The sequence below is a fragment of the Eubalaena glacialis genome, chromosome 12, assembly GCF_028564815.1.
Source record: "Eubalaena glacialis isolate mEubGla1 chromosome 12, mEubGla1.1.hap2.+ XY, whole genome shotgun sequence".
In the NCBI taxonomy this organism is placed as follows: Eukaryota; Metazoa; Chordata; class Mammalia; order Artiodactyla; family Balaenidae; genus Eubalaena; species Eubalaena glacialis.
In genome coordinates this window covers 72,793,352-72,815,026 of record NC_083727.1, presented here as the reverse complement: position 1 = coordinate 72,815,026, position 21,675 = coordinate 72,793,352, and the positions used below count along the sequence as shown (strand labels likewise).

Below are 21,675 nucleotides of genomic sequence, written 5' to 3'. Positions count from 1 at the left end.
TCTTCACAAAAGAAGAGAAACCAATAGCCAATAAGGGCATGAAAAGATGCTCAATATTATTAGACATCAGAGAAATGCTCATTAAAATCACACTGAGTGTCATGTCACTCCCACGAGAATGACCGACATTACAAAGACGGAGAGCACCCAGGGCTGACGAGGATGTGGAACAGCTGTAATTCTCATGCGTTGTGGAGAGAGTGTAAGATGATACAACCACTTTGGAAAACTCGGCAGTTTCTTATAAAGTTAAGAAACGTCTACTATACTACCCAGTAATTCTACTCTTAGTATTTGCTCAAGAACAGTAAAAACATGTATCTACAAAGAGACTTTTCAAGAATGTTCATAACAGACCCAAACTGGAAACAACCCAAATGCCCTTTAACAGTAGAATGCATAAACAAATTGTAGTGTATTTGTACAACAGGATATTTCTGAGCAAGGAAAAGGACAAACTATTGCTGCATGCGACATCATGGATGAACCTCAAAAGCATAATGCTGGGCAAAAGAATACAGGCACAAAAGACTATATATTGCATGCTTCCATTTGTATGAATTTCCAGAACAGGCTAAACTAATCTGCGGTGATAAAAATCAAAACAGATTGCCTCTGGGAGGTGGAAATTGACTGGAAGTTCAAGAACAGGCAAAGCTAATCAATGGAAATAGAAATCAGAGCAGTGTTACCTGAAGGGGCTGGAAATTGAATAGAAGGAAACTTTCCAGAAGAAACGAAATATTCTATATCTTGATTGGGAGGGTGGTTACATGGGTGTATCTATCAATAAAAACACATTGAATTTTACATTTAAGATCTATGGATTTCAGTACGTAAATATTGCCCAACGATGAGATGAATAGTAACTGAATAGAAGCAAGCTGTGTCCGTGATCACAATTTTTCACATCCAGGTTTTTTAGCTTATCAGTCAGGGAAACAAAAGAGGAAGAACAGGATGGTCTGTTGAGTATTTAATGTTTACCAGACTCTAAGAGAACAAAGATGGGCTTTTCCCTTGTTCTTAGGGAGGGAGAATCAGACAGATTGCACTGTTACCACACCCAGAGATCATGGGGAGAGAGAAGAGCGGGGGGTGAAACAGGGAAGGCATCTTAGTGTCTATCGCCTGGGCTCTCCCCTGGGGAGGGGCAAAACACTCTTGGTCTTCTGTACCTTCGTTCTTCAGCAAGCGGCAGGGATGGTGGTCAATGGACTCAATTTAATCCTGAGAACATGTAGCCTGGGTTATAGAAGAGCTGCTGTACACAGCTGGGTTTCTGGGTCGGCCTTCACACTCAGCTGATGCTCCGGGCAAGCTGGAAAGCTAGTACTCAGAGCTTCTTAGCCTGGAATTGGGGGATGGTGTGACCCCAGCAGTCCTAACCATGCTTTTTCCAAACATGTTAATCCCCTATTTTCCTAGGTGACATTTTAGCTTCTTAGGTCACAGGTTGCTGGCACACTCATCGCTGTTCTCAAACATCTTTTAAACTTAAGTGAAATGACAATGAGGGGAAGAAAATCACTTACTGAAAGATAAGACCTATTCCTATTAAATTTGCATTAAAATAGAATTCCATCAGTCTCTCTCAAATGATTTTTCTCTGAATTCTGAATACATGACCTAGTGAATGTTGTACTCCTGTGTCAATCATTGATCTTCACATCACCTTGTGGAGTGGGCAACGAGACTGGTTAATCAGGCTTTTATCACTACAAGGAAAAACTCAGGCTTCTGAGAGGAATTCCTCATCTGATGTCACCCAGGTCATCACAGCAGGAGATAAATCTGATATAAAAGTCCCTCCGCTGCCTGGATTGCAAAGCTTCTAGAATTGCTGAGCCCTGAAATCCAGGTGATTCTTGATAATTTGGAGGTTAGTTTTTAAGATCAGATTTTTCAGACCTGTAACTTGATTCCATGTCCCCTGCCCCATGAGAACTTGGTCATAAGTGCTGTATCTTGAGTGATGGGATGGGAAAGAAGAGATTTAAGAACTGAAATCACTGAGATTACACACTCCAGAGCCTAATTGTTGTCAGGTTCTATCCTGGATTTGCAAGTGTTCAGACATGATTCTTCACCTTACAGAGTCACTACCTGTGTGGGAGTCACCTTTCTGGAATCTGGAAAGGATGGTGATTAAAGTAGGTGGGCTATCAAGTTATTCAGTTTGCCCCTGCTCTTTCTGTCAGGCACTCGTGGGACTCATTGAGAGTTATTTTATTCATCCATTCACCGATTTATTACCATTGAATTGCTGATTTGTTCCACACTGAATGAAACAAGGAATCAGGAACTGGAGTTTTTTCGCACTCTTATCACTGATTGTGTCAATCAAGCAGGAAATCTGACCCCCCCTTACCTTAGCTTATGCCTTTGTGAAATGCGTATAATAATTCTTGGCCTAAGTGACAGCACGGGTCAGTTTTGAGAATGGGGTGAGATAAATGGATATGACAGTGCTTTGACAAACATGAAACTCACCCTTGTGAGATAGTATTGTTGTTCAGGCCGGCCTGATGTCGGCCAGTGATTCTAAACCTGACCATGAGTAGTGCTCCTTGGGGATTCTATGAAACTACAGACTACCCGTCCCTACCTCCGGAGATCCTGAGGGACCATAACCCAGAATCCTGCATTTTAAGAAGCACTTCAAGTAATTCTGATGCAGATGATCCAAGGGTCCCACTGAGGAACACTGGTGTGTGATGCAGAATATCAAGGCTCCCTCAGCGAAAGGTCTCTTTTCAGGATGGTCCAAGGGCCCTCACCTTGTGACTCTTGCCTTGGTTTTATTTGTACATGTTCAGAAGTGACATCTCTCAGTTCTGATGTTTGTCTGCATGCTGTGTACAGGGACTTGCACTCCATAGATGCCGAAAACCATGCTTCTGCAGGTAACTAAGCTGGAGTGTAAGCAGTCTTTTATTTTGCTTTTCTTTACAGCAATGCAGAGTCTTCGGAGAAGAGATTCAGAATGAACAGCTTTGTGTCAGACTTTGGAAGGCCACTGGAACCAGATAAGGTCTTTTCTCGACAGGGCAATGAGGAATCCAGGTCCCTCTTTCACTGCTACATCAATGAAGTGGACCACTTGGACAGGGCCAAAGGTGGTCTCCAGACCACAGCCCTCGACAGTGAAATTCAACTCCAGGAAGCCATCAGACGCAGTGGGCGGCCAGAGGAAGAGCTGAACAGGCTCATGAAATTTGACATCCCCAACTTCATCCACACGGACCAGAACTCCTCCTTTGGGGAAGATGATCTCCTGATTTCAGAACGACCTATTGTTCTAGAAAATAAGCCAGTTGCCCAGACCTCACACAAAGACTTGGATTGAGAGGCATGTTTTGTAAAGTGTCTTCCTGAAGATGTTGGGTCTGCCTTTGTATAGCAAGAAATCTTCATTCACCAAGATTGTGTGTGTTTGTGTATGAGATACAGAGAGAGAGACAGAGAGACAGAAAGACAGAGAGAGAAGAGAGCCCCCTCAGAAGAATGCTGATTAAGCTGAGTGTTTATGCCTTTAAACACATTTGGGGCTTTTTGGGGAACCGAGTATTTACACTGTCTCATCCTCCTTGTCATTGAAAAACTTGGCCACGTATTCAGTGTCAGCGTTCTTGAATGGGGTTTGGCATATAGCATTCCTACCTGCCACTACCACGCTCTACCTTCAGCAAGTTGCTTGGCCTCTCTGGGCTGCCACCTCTTTAACTGTAAGGTGAGGAGTCTGCGGTAGATGATCCATTCCAGCTCTAATATTTTGTGAATTTATGATTTTGTATTCGGATGAGGCTGGATATACCCAGAGCAGAATAAACCAGGGCGCTGCCTCTTAGCTCTTGTTGTAGCATCCCCCAGGTCTGTAACACCCACTCAACCCTTAACCGAGCCCAGCTTTTGTCAGGAGCCTGAGCATCTACCGGGACGTCAGGAGACTCGTTTCTCATGGTCACTGTGGCCAGCATTTCTGTTGCTTGTGCTGAAACAGTTCTGAGACCCTCCAGCCACCCATGCTCAAACCTGGAGACAGCCCTGCCCCTCCTCTCCTGGGATGAGTACCAATTCATGGTACATTGTAGGACAATCCTGTCCCCAGAAATGTATGGAAGGTTGTCAGCTGGGTGAGGGGAGGTGCCTCCTGTGTCTCTGTGTTGGTGTAACTGTGTCTGGTCGTGCTACTGTGCCATTGGCTAGTGAACAAGAAGGGTGCTATTTGCCAGGCTGTCTGTTTACCTGGCAGATGTGGAAGTGATGGTCATGCGGCTAGTGTGTGGGCTTTGAGCTGGGATGGTGAATGGGTTATTAATACCCCATCAACAGATATTCAAGGTGGCCTGGGGCAACCCAGAGTTAATGTCATGAAGGAATCAAGCCTGCACACTGTTTTGGAAACGACTTGGTTTTGCACAGTCACGTTTTATGCATGGCCAGCTGCTAAACTCTGGGTGGCATTTTCATTATGGATTTGTTTACCACCTGTCTTGCTTAAGCTGAAAAATAAATCCATTTATTGCACCAGAATTTTCTCAGCTTCTTTGTTTTCACACATCCAATTTTTCATTTCATTTAAAAATGATTCCATGTTTATAGTGTCTCAATTTCTATCGTCTCTAGGATCCCAGTGGTCTGAGTCATGCACCAGATTTCATTTAGGAATTATTCCACCAAAAGAAACCCCTTTCCCATAATGTCTATTGAGGAAAATATTATTCTTTAAGACCCTACCACTGAACAGTAGGTCAAAGCATGGAACATTTCTTGTAGTTAACACACACTCTTGCAAAAAGAAACTTGCTATTTTCATTCATTAAAATGTTGATTTTAATAACTTTTACTAATGCGAATATTATTATTAATAACTTAAGTAACAAAATATAAACCATGGGTTATTTATTATTAAGATTCAAAACTATTTAAGTGGTATCTTATTTAGAAATAGATTTATTAGAGGACTGAAGGATATTCAAAAGATAGAAAAATACCCATGATGATACTATCATTTTTGTTAATTAAATGTCAAGAACTGTGAAAGGTCTAAGATTTGACCCCTTTTGAAAGCTAGCAAGTTAGCAGGACACAGTTCTGTGGAAGCTGGCAGAAGATATAAGACTCCTGGGTCAGAGACAAAGAACTTTATGACCACACAGCAGGCAGCACATGCATATCATGTTCATTGGTTCCTGACTCATTTCCTGTTGCTGTTGTAACAAAGGACCACAAACTCAGTGGCTTAAAGCAACCTACATTTATTCTCTTACAGTTCTAGAGTGCAGAAGTCTAAGATCAGTGTCAGTGGGCTAAAATCAAGGTGTCATCAGGGCTGTGTTCCATGCGGAGGCTCTAGGGAAAGATCCATTTTCTCGCCTTTTTCAGCTTCCAGAGGCTGCTCACACTCCGTGGCTCAAGGCCCTGTATCACTGTCACCTCTGCTTCCACTTTACATCTCTGTCTCTGACCATCCTGCTTCTCTCCTATAAGGACCTTTGTGATAACATTGGATTACCTACAGTAATCTCCCATCTCAAGGTCCTTAACTTAATCACATCTGCAAAGTCCCTTTTGCCATGCAAGGTAACGTATGCATAGGTTTTAGGGATTAGGAAAGGACATGTTTTGGGGGGGGGGTGCGTGAATTATCCTACCACATTCTCCTCTTTGGCCCCAAAGATTCATGTCCATCCCACATGCCAAATACATCCATCTTATCCCAACATTCTTCAAAGTCTCAAATATTACACCATCAAATCAAAGTCCAATATATAGTCTAAATAGTATCAGCTCAAAAGTCCCAAATGACATCATCTTATTCATCTAAGTCAGGTATGGGTGAGACCCTTTGTATGATCCATCCTGGGGAAAAATTCTCCATCTGTGGACCAGTAAAACTAGAAACAAGTTATCTGTTCCTAAAATGCAATGGTGGGACAAGCATAGGATACCAGTTCTAGACATTCCTGTTCAAAAAGGGAGAAACTGGAAAAGAGAAAGGAGTCACCAGTTCCAAGCAATTTCAGAATTCAACTGGGCAAATTCCATTAGGTTGCAAGGCCCGTAAATAATCTTCTGTGGCCCATGGCTGCCCTCTGGGCCTGCAGCTCTACCCTTGAAACCTTCCTTTTTCTTGAAGGGTAGAATGTATTCGTAACTGAGTAGTTTATTAACCTGTTCCCTGAATGTAAAATTTGGGGGAGTCTGCCAGCCTTCTTTCCTCTTGTTCTCTCTCTGTCCCCAAGTTGGCAGTGTTTCTGCTGGTATAACATTCTCAAGAATATTGTGAGCCTCCTCAATATGTCACATGTGCTCATTCCATCAGACAAGAGGCATAAATTGCATCACAGAGTCATTCTTTCTTGAGGCAGGGGCATGACTTTTGGTAAACCAAGCCAGTCAGGGTAAGGCAGCTTCTACTTTGACCAAAGGGCAATTGTCTAGAGAAGGAGGCACTAGTGGGCCAGCATCCCCAGCAGCTGGGAATAACACACTGGATAGTAAAATCTGGGTAGGACACCACCATCACCCTTATAAACAATAACAGGTGACATTTATTGGGCACTAAGCCACCTCTGTGTTAAGTTAATTTTTTGTAAACTTACGGTGAGAACTCTCAACACAGAAGCTTAAAGGGTCCTTTTAAATAGGAGTTAAGTCAGGATACTTCTCTGCTCAAAATCCTGCAGTGGCTTCTCATTTCACTCAGTGAAGAAGCTGGAGTCCTTGCAATGACCTCAAAGCTTTCCTCCCCCCGACTCCCTCGGCTGATCTCATCTCCTGTCCCCCCCCGCCCCCCGCCTCACTCTGCTCCAGACACACTGGCCTCCCTGCCGTCCCGTGAAGACAACAGACATGTACCCATAGGGCTGTTGCCCTGGCCAGTCTCTCTGTCTGGAACACTCTTGCCCTAGATATTCACATGGCTCCTCCCTCACTTATTTCAAGTCTTTCCTCAAATGCCTTTTGTTGTGGGTCAGATTGTGTCTCCTCCACCCCCCCCAAATTCATATGCTGAAGTCCCAACCCCCAATACTTCAGAATGTGATCTTATTGGGAAATAGGATTGTTGCAGATGTAACTGGTTAAGATGAGGTCATTAGGGTGGGCCCTAATCCAATATGACTTGTATCCTTATAAAAAGGGGAAATGTGGGCACAGAGACATGCATAGAAGGGAGATGATGGGAAGATGTAGAGAGAAGATGGCCATCTACAAGCCAAGGAGAGAGACCTGGAACAGATTCTCCCTCCCAGCATCGATTCCAGTCCTCAGAAGGAACCAACACTGCTGACACCTTGATTGCAGACTTGCAGCCTCCAGAACTGTGAGACAATAAATTTGTGTTGTTTAAGGCACCCAGTTTGTGGTTCTTTGTTACAGAAGCCCTAGCAACAAATACCCCCTTCTCGATGTTCTTAATGAGGCCAACTCTGGCCATCTCATTGTAAATTGGGGACTGCATTTCCCTTATCTCTGCCCCGGCACCCCCATCTCCCGGACCATATACTATTGCTCTTTCTCTAGAGCGCTCATCACCTATCATACTATACAGTTCACATGAATATTATGTCTGTTGTTTATTTTCTGCTCCTCCTACTAGAATATAAATTCTGCAAGGACAGGGATCTTTATTTTGTTCACTGATAGGTCCCAAGTGGCTTGACCAGTGCCTGGGACACAGTCAGTAGTCAATAAAAATTGGCTTGATGGAGGGAGAGACTGTTTCTTATATTTACAGGTCAGAGAACTAAGGGTCTGGGAAATTCAGTATTTTGCTCGGGCACAGAACCAGTAAATGGCCGATCAAGCTGGGTGTCAAGTAAATAGTGAACGTGGGGAAGGCTTGAATGATTCCTTTTCTGTTGGTTAATATTTCTCTGGTATATCTTTTTTTTCTATCTCTAACTTTTGACCTCTCTCTGTTATTCTTTTAAACTTTCAATCTGTTTTAAGTTTTAATTTTGCTTTGTTTCAGATTAACAAATGAAATTTATAAATCTAAATTTTAATTTGTGAGTTTATTTCATCTAAATATACTGTGATTACCAATGATGTTTTATTTCTAGCATTTTATTTTGTGATTTCTATCTACTTTGCTTTTCTCCTTTTCTGCTTTATACCTTGCAGTTGTGGTTAAGAGCATGGGGTCTAGAGATAGCCTGTCTGGGCTTGGTTCCATCACTTGCTAACTGTGCAGTCTTCACCAGGATACCTAATCTCTTTGAGACTCACTTCCTTCATATATAAAAAGGGATACTACCCACCTCAAAGCTTGTGAGCCTTAAGTGATAAAATATATAAAGATCTTTTAGAATAGTGACTGGCCTATTCTGAAGGCTTCATTTTGGCTCCTTTATTTTTATTCTCTTTTTAAACAATTATTTTAGATTACCCTTGAATTTTAATGAACTTACTAGATATTGCAAGTTAAAATGTTGTTTAACCCACCCTTTGAATTGTTTTATTATTAGTGTATTTTATTTATTTTTTAATTTAATTTTTATTTTATATTGGAGTATAGTTAATTTACAGTGTTGTGTTAGTTTCAGGAATACAGCAAAGTGATTCAGTTATGCATATACATATATCCATTCTTTTTCAGATTCTTTCCCCATATAGGTTATTACAGAATATACAAACAGCTCATGCAGCTCAATATCAAAAAAACAAACGACCCAATCAAAAAATTGGCAGAAGACCTAAATAGACATTTCTCCAAAGAAGATATACAGATGGCCAAAAAGCACATGAAAAGATGCTCAACAACACTAATTATTAGAGAAATGCAAATCAAAGCTACAATGAGGTATCACCTCACACCAGTCAGAATGGCCATCATCAAAAAGTCTGCAAACAATAAATGCTGGAGAGGGTGTGGAGAAAAAGGAACTGTCCTACACTGTTGGTGGGAATGTAAATTGGTGCAGCCACTACGGAGAACAGTACGGAGGTTCCTTAAAAAACTAAAAATAGAATTACCCTATGATCCAGCAATCCAACTCCTGGGCATATATCCAGAAAAAAACATAATTCGAAAATATACATGCACCCCAATGTTCACTGCAGCACTATTTACAGTAGCCAAGACATGGAAGCAACCTAAGTGTCCATCAGCAGAGGAATGGGTAAAGAAGATGTGGTACATATATACAATGGAATGCTACTCTGCCATAAAAAAGAATGAAATAATGCCATTTGCAGCAACATAGATGGACCTAGAGATTATCGTACTAAGTGAAGTAAGTCAGACAGAGAATGACAAATATCATATGATATTGCTTATACGTTGAATCTTAAAAAAATGATAAAAAGAACTTATTTACAAAACAGACTCACAGACTTAGAAAACAAACTTATGGTTACCAAAGGGGAAAGGTGGGGAGAGGGATAAATTAGGAGTTTGGGATTAACATATGCACACTACTAGACATATAATAGATAAGCCACAAGGACCTACTGTGTAGTATGGGGAACTCTACTCAGTATTCTGCAATAACCATTGAATTTTATATATCAGATGTTATATATATTTTATTTACATAAGTTCTGTTTAGTTCTTTTAAAAAATTGATCTTTTTTTTCATGATGTCCTGATTTTTCATGTTTTCTATGATTTATTTTATTTTTTTAATGACTCATTCATATTTATTTTATGCTCTCTTTTAGATTGTTTCAGAATTTTAGGCTCCGGAATACTAATCATCCTGGTTTTTGGGGTAAGCTACTTCTTCCTCATGGCCAATTATTTACTTCTATTTTTTGTCTTGTGTGTGTGTGTATGTGCCTGTATGCACGTGTACTTAGTGTGAGCTCTCCAGCAAGCATTATTTTTTCCTATGATTGTCCCATACATTCTGCTTTATAAAAGTTTCCCTAGAGAACAATTTTGTATTGCTTATCCCTTAGGATAAGTAAGTAATTTGATCAATCTGGAATTGTTATGTTTTTTGCTTGGGAATTCCTGAATCATAAATAGAGTATACATTTGGATTCCATATCCACATGAAACATGGGCTTGGAGTTTAGGTTTTTTATGGGAGACTTTTTTTCCTAGAGACCCTGGAAGCACCAGTTTCTTCATCCCTTTCCTGTGTGTGTGTGTGTGTGTGTGTGTGTGTGTGTGTGTGTGGAGTTCATTCTGTCTCCCTTTCAATGAAGGGGCAGCTCATCCAATAACTTTTATGAGGGAGGTTTCTATAAAGGAAGTCTCTACATCTGGTATGAACCTTTTTTTTCTAAATAGACATTATAGCCCTATTCACTGCAGATTAAAACCCCTTCCCTCCAGAGTGTTGTGGCATCAGCTTACAAACTTACCATTCTGGCTTTAAGTGTCCTCTTTATATGTCACCTGGGAACTTCTCTCTCCTTCATAGTTAGCTCTATATTATTTTTGTTGTTGTTGTATTTTATCCAGCGTTACTAAAAGTTTTACTTAAAAGAGATCCAAATCAGCTCAATTCACCATGTTTTCCAGAACTGAAAGCTTCAGTTCTAGAGTATCAGTTTGATTTTTCTTAAAAATAGATGCCAGTGTATTTCTCTGGTGAACATCTTTATACTGTCATCTATTTTCCCATAATTTCCTCTATTTTCTTTAATATATTAAAGGTAATTATTTTATAGTCTTTATTTTTAACTCTTTACGTCATCTGTGGGTTTGCATCTATTGTCTAATGTTTCTTATTCTCATATTATCAATCATTTAGTCTTGACACTTTTCATGTCTAGAAATTTTTTATTACTTGGCAGACATTGTGAGTGAAAAATCCATTGATGCTACATATGTTACCTTCCATGAGAGAAATTCCCCTGCCCCTTCCTGTTAGGCAGACAGAATGAGGGGCTATCATCTCACTCCAGTCAGACATTGAGGTGGGTCAGGACTGAATTGCTTTTTCTTAAAATAGCTTTGGGGTATACTTGGCAAAATAATTTTTAACATTTTTAAAGTAGACAATTTAATACATTTGACCTAAGTGTTTCTCCAAGAAACCATCACCACAATCAAGACAATGAACTCACCCATCACCCACAAAAGTTTTCTCCTGTCCTTTTGTAATCCCTCCCTCCCCATCTCTTCCCCTGGAAACCATTGATCTGCTTTCTATCACTGTATATTGGTTTGCATTTTCAAGATACTTGTATGAATGGATTCATGCAGTATCTATTCTATTTTGTCTGACTTCTTTCATTCAGCATAATTATTTTGAGATTCATCCATGTTGTGTGTATTAATAGTTTATTATTTTTTTTTTTTTGCTGAGTAGTGTTTAGTGCTGAGTTATTGCTGAGTAGTTCATTGTGAGCAGTGTTTAGATAAACCCTAATTTGTTCATCCATTTACTTGGTGATGGATATTTGGGTTATTTACAATCTTGGCTACTATAAATAAAACTGCAATGAATGTTTGGTTACAGTGCTTTGTATGGACGTATGCTTTTATTTTCTAAAGCACCTAGAAGAGGAATGTCTGGGTCGTATGGTAGATAGGTGTTTACCTTTTTAAAGAAACTGCTTAACAGTTTTCTAAAATGAGTGTATTACTGTAAATTCCTCACAGTGTATATGAATTCTTATTGCTCTACTTCCTTGCCAACGCTATGTAAGGTCAGTCTTTTTAATTTTATTCATTCTAGTATGTGTGTAGTAGTATCTCATTGTGGTTTTCGATTGCATTTCACTAATGACTAATGGCATTCAGCATCTTTTCATATGCTTATTATCCATCTGGATATCTTTGTGAGGTGTGTTTTCAAATCTGGCTCATTGTCATATTGGGGAGTTTGCTTTATTATTGAGTTTTGAGAGTCCTTTATTCTGGATATAAATTCTTTATCAGACATACGATCTGCAAATAGTTTCTATCTATGGCTTGTCTTTTCATTTTCTTAACAATGTTTTTGAAGAGTTTTGAAGACCGTCTTCATTTTGATAAAGTTCAGTATATCAATTTCTCTTTTAAATGGATCATACTTTTGGTATTATGGCAAAGAAATATTTGCCAAACCCAAGTCATAAAGGTTTAATCCGATGCTTTTTTTCCCTAGAAGTTTTACAGGTTTAGATTTTCTATTTAGATCTATAATCCATTTTGAGTTAGTTTTTGTGTATGCTGTGAGGTATGGAGCAAAGTTCATTTTTTTTTTTGCATATGGATATCTAATTCTTCAAGCACTATTTGTTGAAAAGATCCTTTCTCCACTGATTTGTCTTTGCACCATTATTGAAAATCACTTGTCCGTATATGTGTTGGTTTAGTTCTGGACATTCTATCCTGTTCCATTATTTTATTTGCCAATTTTACACCAATACCATACTTCTTGATTACTGTAGCTTCAAAAAGTCTTAAAATCAGATAGTGTAAGTCCTCCAACTTCATTTTTCTTATTCAAAGTTGTTCTGGGTACTTGGGATCCTTTGCATTTTTATATGAATTTTAGAATCAGTTTTTAAATTCACTTCCTTACATCCTGTTCTACCAAAATTCCACCCATTTCTTTGGCCATCTCTTCCAAAAAAGGCTCTCCAGATCCCAGGTGAAAGGAATTTCTCTTTATTCTGTGCTCCATTCACACTTCATAATACTTTTATTGCATTTATTCATATTTGGCTAGATGTACTTTTCTGATCTTTCCTGCCATATAGCAAACCTTTCAACATCAGGAATCTTGACTTTGTTCCCTTTGTCTGCTGAAAAAACTAGTTTTATACGTTGCAGGTGTGAGCCCTGCATTAACAGATGTCTGCAGAAGACATATAGCTCATTTCCTGCATATTGTCAAGGTATCCAACAGATTTAGAATTGCTTATTCTATTGTTTATCTCAAAGATGGCTCTTTCTTTATCATTTCTATTACTACTACTGCACTTTCAAAGAAAAATGGGATAATTATTTTTCAAATATCAAAACATAGTATAATTGACTTGTGGTGCTAACTACATGCAGCTGTGTCTTAACAATCAGTAGATTGTTATACTTCCTCACTCATTGAACTTTTGGGAAAATGTCTATCCTTAAAGGTATCAATGGTATCTTTGGCTGCCAGGGCAGCAGTACCTCAACTCAGACCAACTGTATTTATAATGGTTCCCTCCAACCCTACTCTAGCCCTCCACTGGGGGAACTGCAGTTATGCCCTCTAAAAGCTTATTATTTCTCAGGAAGAGTTTCTGTATGAAGTATAATCATGTCCTTCTTATGGGGACATTCAACCCAGAGATCCGGCAGCAGGGGAAAATGTTTAGCCTGCTTTTTGTAGAGCCTAAACTGTTCCATATTGATTAGGAACAAGTACAATGAGGAAATTGTTTTATTAGCACCTAACAAATTAGCTGCATGACTGTATGATTGCGGAAATCAGCTTTCCCATCACGCTTAGGCCTTATGTTGATGTGACACTCACCTTGGGTAATGTTTTCTCCTGTGAGCAATGTAAGGTTCAAGACACTTAAGAATGGCTTTTTGTTTTCTTCCTTAGCCTTCCCACGTTCGTTACATCTGGTGAGATCATATGAATCCTGTTTATATGCAGCCCAGCACTAATCATTTTTTAAAGGATCACATGTTTAAAAGGCTAGCAGACAATTAGTTGGAAGATAGAAATCCTCTTAGAGTTTTGTCCTAAAGTAAAATCTTGGTTAGTGGCTAAAGAAAATTCACATTAAAATCTTAAGTACAGTGATATAAAAAATTTTTTAAATGCTGAACTATTAGTTGATTCCATTAAAAACTATAGCAGTTAAGCCTGTTTCTGTGGCAGCCTTAAAATAATTCCCTCTTTATCAGAGTCCTTGAGAGGCCCCTGCAATCATTGTCAATATCATCATCATCGTCATTATGGAACTGATTCCTCTAGGAGATTCTAGGAAAATAAAGAGATGGGTAGGGGATGTATGTGTGTGATTGTGTGCGTATATAATGAGAACAGTGATAAGACATTAGATGCAGGATACAAGTTCCATTTAGAGAGGATTTGATCATGAAATCCTGATATGGACGTGAACAAAGGAAGTGGTGGGAGTGAGATGGCCAGTGGAAAGGAGGAGGAAGTGAGCAGAGGTGGGAGTATAGGTGGCTCGGTTAGAAGATCAGCACATTGATGTGAATGAGGGGAGTGTGGTGGGCAAAATAATGCCCCTCCCTCCTCCACAAGGTGGCCAGCTGTGAAAATGTTCCTGTACACGGCAAAAGGGACTACAGATATTTTAGGACAAAAATCTAAGAGGATTTATACCTTCTAATAAATTGTCTATTAGCCTTTTAAACATGTGATCCTTTAAAAAAGATCAGTGCTCGGCTGCAAATAAACAGAAGTCATATAATCTCACCAGGTGTAACGAATGTGGAAAGACTAAGGGAGAAAAACAAAAAAGCCATTCTTAAGTGTCTCGACCCTTACATTGCTCACAAGAGGAAACATTACCCGAGGTGAGCGTAACATCAACATAATACCTGAGTGTGATGGGAAAAGGGGATCCTGAGAGGAGGCCATGGGAAGAGTAGCCTGGATTATCCAGGTGGGCCCAAGCTAATCACGTGGGTCCTTAAAAGCGAACACTTCCCAGCTGCTTTTAGAGTCAGAAGGGGATGTAACCGCAGAAGAACGTTCAGAGAGATGCAAGCTTGCTGGCGGTGAAGATGAAGTGGAGGGCAAAAGCCAAGGGATATGGGTGGGCTCTGGAAACTGGAAACGGCAAGGAAACATTCTCTCCTAGAACCTCCAGAAGGAACGCACCCTGCTTTTAGGCCGGTGAGAACTGTGTTGGACCTCTGACCTCCGGAACTGTAAGGTGATAAATCTGTGCTGGTTTAAGCCATTAAATTTGTGGAAATTTGTTACAGTAGTACAAATAGTAGTAACATAGGGAGGATTTGTGTACGAGATTAGAAGTCTGATGGAGAGGGAGGCCGGGGTAAGGATTCGGACATTTACACCTAAAAAGCAACAGAGTGAAGTGGGAAGGGGAAATGCTCAAGCAGAGCTGGCAGTGCTGTTTGGCAGACTATTTGGAGTGCGGAGAACACTGGGGCAGAGGAATCAATTAAACCTCTACCAGAAAAATAAGGAGTAAAATGGTGACAGGGCTTCAGTGGTGGTGGATATGGGAATGGAAAAGGACATTGATATAAGCATTATTTTGAAGAAATTGGCTACAGGTTTGATGACTCCATGTCGGGAAAAGTTACTCAATGTATGGACTGAATGTTTGTGTCCCCTCAAAATTCATCTGTTGAAACCTCTTCCCCAGTGTGATGGCATTAAGAGGCGGGGCCTCTGGGAGGTAATTAGGTTTAAATGTGGTCGTGAGAGTAGAGCCCTCCCAAACGGGATTAGTGCCCTTATAAAGGTCCCAAGAGATCTTGCTTCTCTCTCCTCTCTGCCATGTGAGAATACAATGAGGAGACAGCCAGGAAGCAAACCCTCACCCAGCTACCTTGATCTCGGACTTCTCAGCCTCCAGAATTCATTGTCTAAGCCACCCTATCTATGGTAATTTGTTACAGCATCCCAGATTGATGAAAATGGTCAAGAATGCCTTAGAGTTTGGAACTCACTGGAGAATGCTGCAACTCAGGGGAGTGGGCAGCTGGTTTCCAACATGAAGACTTTTATGAGAACAGTGGGTAATTCCGGCAGGAATTAGGAACAGGGGCTGGCACTCAGGAGAAATGAAAGGAAGGGATCAGACCCAATGTTACCCTGCTGGTAGTGGTGGCTGTACCAGGAGTATGAGAGTAGATATGATCTCTGGGGATTGGAGGGAGCAGAGGGTTGTATGTAGATGGAGGTCAAAGGACAAGAGAAGGTGATAAATTTATTAAGCCCCTGCTATGTATGAGGGACTAGGCTGCTATGAAGGCTCTGACCCCACGCCAGGGGAGTGAGCACCTGCCTGATCTCATTAGGGTTCCTTGCACGTGGCCTTGAAAATGAGCAGAACAGCTAAGACATGGGCATGCAAATATCTTTGATCACTGACACTGCCTGGGGCTGGTGGGAGAAAAAACCAAGATGCTTCATTCCACTCAGGCTTCTCCAATGAGCAGGCTCAACTTAACCCTTTTGTCAACAGTCCTTCTCTAATGACTTCACTTTGGCCTGCCTCACAAATCCTTCCCCCAAGTACCTTCTAGACCCTTCTCCAAGGAGTTACACAGACCATGTACAATTCTATGATCTGTCCTCTGCATCAGGACTTTCTCATTGTAATATCAATACCCTAAGGTGGGGACCATTGGCAGGCAACCAGGAGTTGAAGAGCAGGGCAAGCTTACTGAGACTAGCGCCACTGGACCAGACTCCTGCCGTGTTCCTGCCTCTTCGCTTTTGTGCTCCAAGGATGCACACCTGGTACAATTATCGCACCCCCCCACCCCACCCCCGTTTTTTGTTCCCTTTTCCACAAAGTCTCGTCTCTTGTTACTGAATTTACTAACAACCCATTTTACTCTACTAGTGGAACTTGGTGCCTCTCCCCCTTTCCTCTGAGATTAATACTGCCCTTCAAACTGATTTCTTACAACAATCCTAGAGAGTAGGTGTTGGTGGGAAAAATTTTTCCCCATTTGCACTATTTAAGTAGTGGTGATGGAAGCTTTCAGCAAACCTGGAGAGAAAACTGGACTTACTTTGGTTTAGAGGGGAGGAAATAGGTTAATTTGGGCTAGGAACTAATTCCTTACCAAGCTGGACAGGTGCTGAGAAGGAATACATGTGCTTTTCATTAAAGACTCTTCGACAGAAACTGAAAAAGGCTATAATTAACAGGTTCAAATAGTAAAGTAGAATTATCCGTAACTGGGATTAGAAAACTTTCAAACTTCACTCTTTCAACCATTGCTAAGGGGCTCCTCAAAGTAGGAGGCCATTGAATAGTTATGTAACTACAAAGTGTCCAATTCCAAGTAAGTTTACCTGTTATATAACATGCCTGCAGATGTTAGACCTACCCAATTAGAGCCCTTAGGAAGTATGAGTGGGAAAGAGGAATAGATGTTTCCATCTTCTTAGCATTTAGTCACAAATTTAGGATTTTTCTAATATAGAATGGGACCCTAATACTAAAGCCTGGATTTCTGAGGGTTGATGGGTAGATACTAGTTATGGAACGCTGTGGGCTCACAAAAGATCCAATCAGAAATCTCTCTGCACAAAAGCAGTGGTGACAGCAGTAACCAGGTATCTTGACCAGGTTCCTGAAGGGAAGGCCTGTGGATGCAGGTGTCCTACGACATTGTGAGGGAGATGGAAGTGGCAGAAGAGGACTGATAATTTCTGGAGTTTGAATCTTCATAAAAGCCTTCCTTTTCAAGATGGCCTAAATGTGTCCACCTTCTGTGTTCTCATCCTAGACCCTCAGTGCAATAACTAAGGGATGGGGTATGGTCCCCGAGGTTTCTAGTTGTAACTAATAGTTCTGATAGTATGTATGGACCTTTACTCTGTAAGTAAAATTGAAGCTGTGCCATGTGCACAGCTTATTCCAAAATAGAATATGGAGTCCTCATCAAAATAGGATGTACTTTCTCTGTAAGTGATAATGTTTAATGTCTGTACTTCTTGTGTTTCAGAATCGGCTATGTTTGTGCTTAGAATGAATGGCCCATGGATAGTCAAAAAGACAAACGGGGGCAGGGTGTAGTTATAAATTAGCAGGTTTGCAGATAAAAAAATAGACAAAAGCACACTCAAATAATAACCAAAATAGTTTATTATAACTTAAAATTCTTTCACATAAAAAACAACAATCTATAATTAATGCTTTCTACCCTCTTAGGAAAAGGACATTAAAAATTCTGGACATTAATTGCATTCCTTTAATTTCCACATTTCACATTTGCTACCTATAATTTCACTAAGATTTATTTCAACTGTCCTTTATAAAGCATTTCACTTTGTAATGATTATTCTAGAACTGCACTTGCTGGCATGTAGTTATTGAGCACTTGGAATGTGCTGGTCCAAACTGAGATGTGCTATAAATGGAAAACTTGCCAGATTTTGGGGACTTAGTATGAAAAAAAGAATGTAAGAACCCAATTTTTATATTGTTATTTTAGATATATTACATTAATTACCAAAATTAACTTCATTTGTTTCTTTTTATCTTTTTAAATGTGGCTACTAGAAAATTTAAAATTACATGTGGCTCACACGATCCTTCTACTGGACAGCACTGGGCCAGAACATTTGAAAACAAAGTAGCTACAGCTTTAACTTACCAGTTATCTTGTATGCCCACTATCTGCTTTTGGAAATGAAATTGTAAAATAAAAGAATAATCTGGCTACCTTTATGCATGCTTTTAATTTTTTCTAGTGAACATGTATTTACTTTTTAAATGAAGTGAAAATGCTATATTCTGTTTATAACCTTAAAGTTACAAAAAAGGGACTGACATTTAAGACATGTAGCATGAAAGATTAAAACAAACAGTGAATAAATCAAATTCCCCTATTACTTGTGCAATATATTTTGCACTTTTATATCAGGTGCAAAATGAGGCACCTAGAGGTAGGAGTGGAAATCTGGGAGAACACGAGAGTTCACTCCCTGTCTACTTGTACAGAAGTTACAACTCTCATCAAAATGATCACGGAAGCGGCACTACTCTGGTGACTGTCCGAGCCTCTGTGCTCACATTCCTCCCAGTGTGTCTGTGGGAAAAAGGAGCTGTGCTTCTGGCCAGGAATTAAGAATACACACTTAGTCAATGATGGCAAAGTATTTGCAACTTAGTTTTCTTTGCATATCTAGCGTGTAAGTGAGACCTTTTGCAATAAATCTCACTCGTTCTAATCACCTGACAAAAAGGGACTTGTCCATAAATTATTTAAAATGTGACTGGTTAATGATTTTCAGTAAAATACAGCATTAATGCTGCTCTTTTTGTTTCTAATTGGTAAAGGGTAATTTATTTTGAAATGTTGCTTTTGTGACCTGGCAACATACTGTAACACTTTTTTCAAAAGCCTCTTGACAGAGATCCCATCCACCGTCCATCTTCAGGCCTTTCTGTGAGGTCACGTGACATGCGAGTTTCTAGTAATACTCTGGTGCGTTCACTTCTTCTGCCAAAGCAACTGGCATGACCAGCCCCTGCCGGTGCAGCTCTCGGAGAACATCCAAAATCGAGTCTAACTCCGTGCGGAACTTGTCCAGCTCACGATTCTTCAGCTGTGCAAGTCTTTTCCATTTCTCAATTTCTTTGTTTTGCTCGGTTTCTACTACTTGGTGTGTCTGCTGTATTATCTGCAAATTAAAAAATGCCTCATTACTTTAGAGTTCATAGTGTGGGTGAAGAACCTCTAATAGCCTCAAAGAGCTCAAGTGGGACAATGCTGACGATGGTAAACCTGTGACCTATATATCAGAGGGGAGGGAGGCAGAGGGAGGGGAGAGTTACCTAACGGGCCCCGCTGGGTCAATAAACAGGCTTGCAAGTGAAGAGTAAGTGGGAATTTTAATATCTAATTCTGATAGGGAGTTATGGAGTTTAAAGTCTTTTTCTTTTAAGCCATGGTGGGGGGAGGGGGGGAAGGGTACCATTTAAAGCATCTAATACCTTGGAATGAATCCAAACATCCCCAAAATGCTGTTTCTGTTTTTTTTTTAAGAATTTTTTTTTAAATTTAATTTAATTTTTGGCTGCATTGGGTCTTCGTTGCTGCACGCGGGCTTGGTCTAGTTGCGGCATGTGGGCTCAGTAGTTGTGGCTTGCGGGCTCGAGAGCACAAGCTCAGTAGTTGTGGCGCACGGGCTTAGTTGCTCCACGGCATGTGGGGTCTTCCTGGACCAGGGCTCGAACCCATGTCCCCTGAATTGGCAGGTGGATTCTTAACCACTGCACCACCAGGGAAGTCCCTATAATGCTGTTCTTAAGAACAATACTTGGGATGCAATCAACACAGTTTTAATGCAACACATGTCATTAATGAACCATACATTGTAGCAGCAGGAATTATATAAGATAAAAGCACATACATCTATCATGTGCCAGGCTTGGCTTTAAGCATTTTACATATGTTATTTAATCTTGTCAACACACTAGGAGATATTCTACATATTCACCCCCATTTAACAGCTAGGGAAAGAGAGGCACAAATAAACAAAAAATTAATCTGCCCTAGATCCACACAGAACCCGTTGCAGGCAGAGTCACGATTCACACCCAGGCAGGGTGGCCCCAGAGTCCCTGCTCTTAACTACCACACTAGACTGCCTTGCTTATGTGGGTCAATTTTTTTCAACTGTGAAATGAGTGTACCTTGTCCAGTAACTTATAATACTGTTCTTATAATTTCAAAATACCTCATCATAAGGGAATCAGTCACAGGCACTTCAAACCACAGAAAGCTAGACATACAAAAACAACTAGTTAGGGCAACAAAGCCAATAATGTTGCCAAACATTACACCCGCTGAACCTCTGCAGTAAAATTTTTATTTATAATTCTGCCTGGCTACAGAGTAACTTCGTAATTCTAAAATAAAAGAATTTCAGAAATACTGTATAAACACGTGCTTGAGTTAAGCGGAATACAAAATGCTGTATGAATTTTCAATTCTAAATTTTAAACATTATATTTTGAAAATTTTGGATGTCTATTATATATTGAAATTTGGCATTTAACCATAACTAACATAACGTATAAGTTTAAGGTATACAGTGTAGTGATGTGACATACGTAAAGACTGTGAAATGACTACCACAGTAAGTTTAGTTAACATCTGTCACCTCACATAAGTTTCAAAATCTTGTACTGGAAGTTTTAACCTTCTGACCACCTTCCCCCAATTCCCCCAATTCCCCCGCACCCTGCCTCTGGCAACTGCCAATCTGATCTTTGTTTCAGTGTGTTTGGGGTTGTTTAGAGTACACATGTAAGATTACATAGAATCTGTATTTCTCTGTCTGACTTAGCATAAAGGCCCTCAAGGTCCATCCATGTTGTTGCAAGTGGCAGGGTTTTTTTTTTTTTTTTATGGCTGAATACCATTCCATTGTATGTATATATATCACATTTTCTTTACCCATTCACCCACTGATGGACACTTAACATTATTTCCATGTCTTGGCTGATGTAAATAATGCTTCAACGAGCACTGGCTGCACCAATTTACAGTCTCACCAACAGTGCACATGGGTTCCTTTTTCTCCACATCCTCATCAATACTTGTTACTTTTGTGTTTTTGATAATAGCCATTCTTTTTGATATAGCTCACTGTGGGGTTGACTTGAATTTCCCTAATGATTAGTGATGTTGAACACCTTTTGATGTAGCTGTTGGCCATTTAAATATCTTCTTTGTAATAATGTCTATTCAGGTCCTTTACCCATTTTTAAATTTTTTTTTTTTTTTTTTTTTTGCTCTTGAGTTGTGTGAGTCCCTTGAATATTTTGGATATTAGCTCCTTATCAGATGTGTGGTTTCCAAATATTTTCTCCCACTTCATAGGTTGCCTTTTCATCATGTTGATTATTTCTTTGGTTGTGCAGGTTTTTTTAGTTTGATGTAGTCCCATTTGTTTATTGTTTATTTCACTGCTTGTGTTTCAGGTGTCATATCCAAAAAGGATCTATGCCAAGACATGTCAGGGAATGTTCCCCCTATATTTTATTTTCTAGGAATTTTATGGTTTCTGGTCTTACATTTAAGTCTCT

General features: G+C 40.0%; 2 protein-coding genes across 4 annotated transcripts in view; one reads left to right on the top strand and one right to left on the bottom strand.

The window, feature by feature from the left end:
- The window catches only part of MRAP2 (melanocortin 2 receptor accessory protein 2), a 58,761-nt gene extending 54,301 nt beyond the window's left edge, over positions 1-4,460 (top strand). For both annotated transcript variants that reach the window (XM_061207384.1, XM_061207383.1), the window contains exon 4: positions 2,956-4,460. In XM_061207384.1, coding sequence (XP_061063367.1) covers positions 2,956-3,349 — 394 coding nt within the window. In that variant the 3' untranslated portion in view covers positions 3,350-4,460. The remainder of the gene's footprint in view (positions 1-2,955) is intronic.
- Positions 4,461-18,830: 14,370 nt separating this feature from the next.
- CEP162 (centrosomal protein 162) overlaps positions 18,831-21,675 on the bottom strand; it is a 94,234-nt gene continuing 91,389 nt past the window's right edge. For both annotated transcript variants that reach the window (XM_061206869.1, XM_061206870.1), the window contains one exon: positions 18,831-19,262. In XM_061206869.1, the coding sequence (XP_061062852.1) occupies positions 19,053-19,262 (210 nt within the window). In that variant the 3' untranslated portion in view covers positions 18,831-19,052. The remainder of the gene's footprint in view (positions 19,263-21,675) is intronic.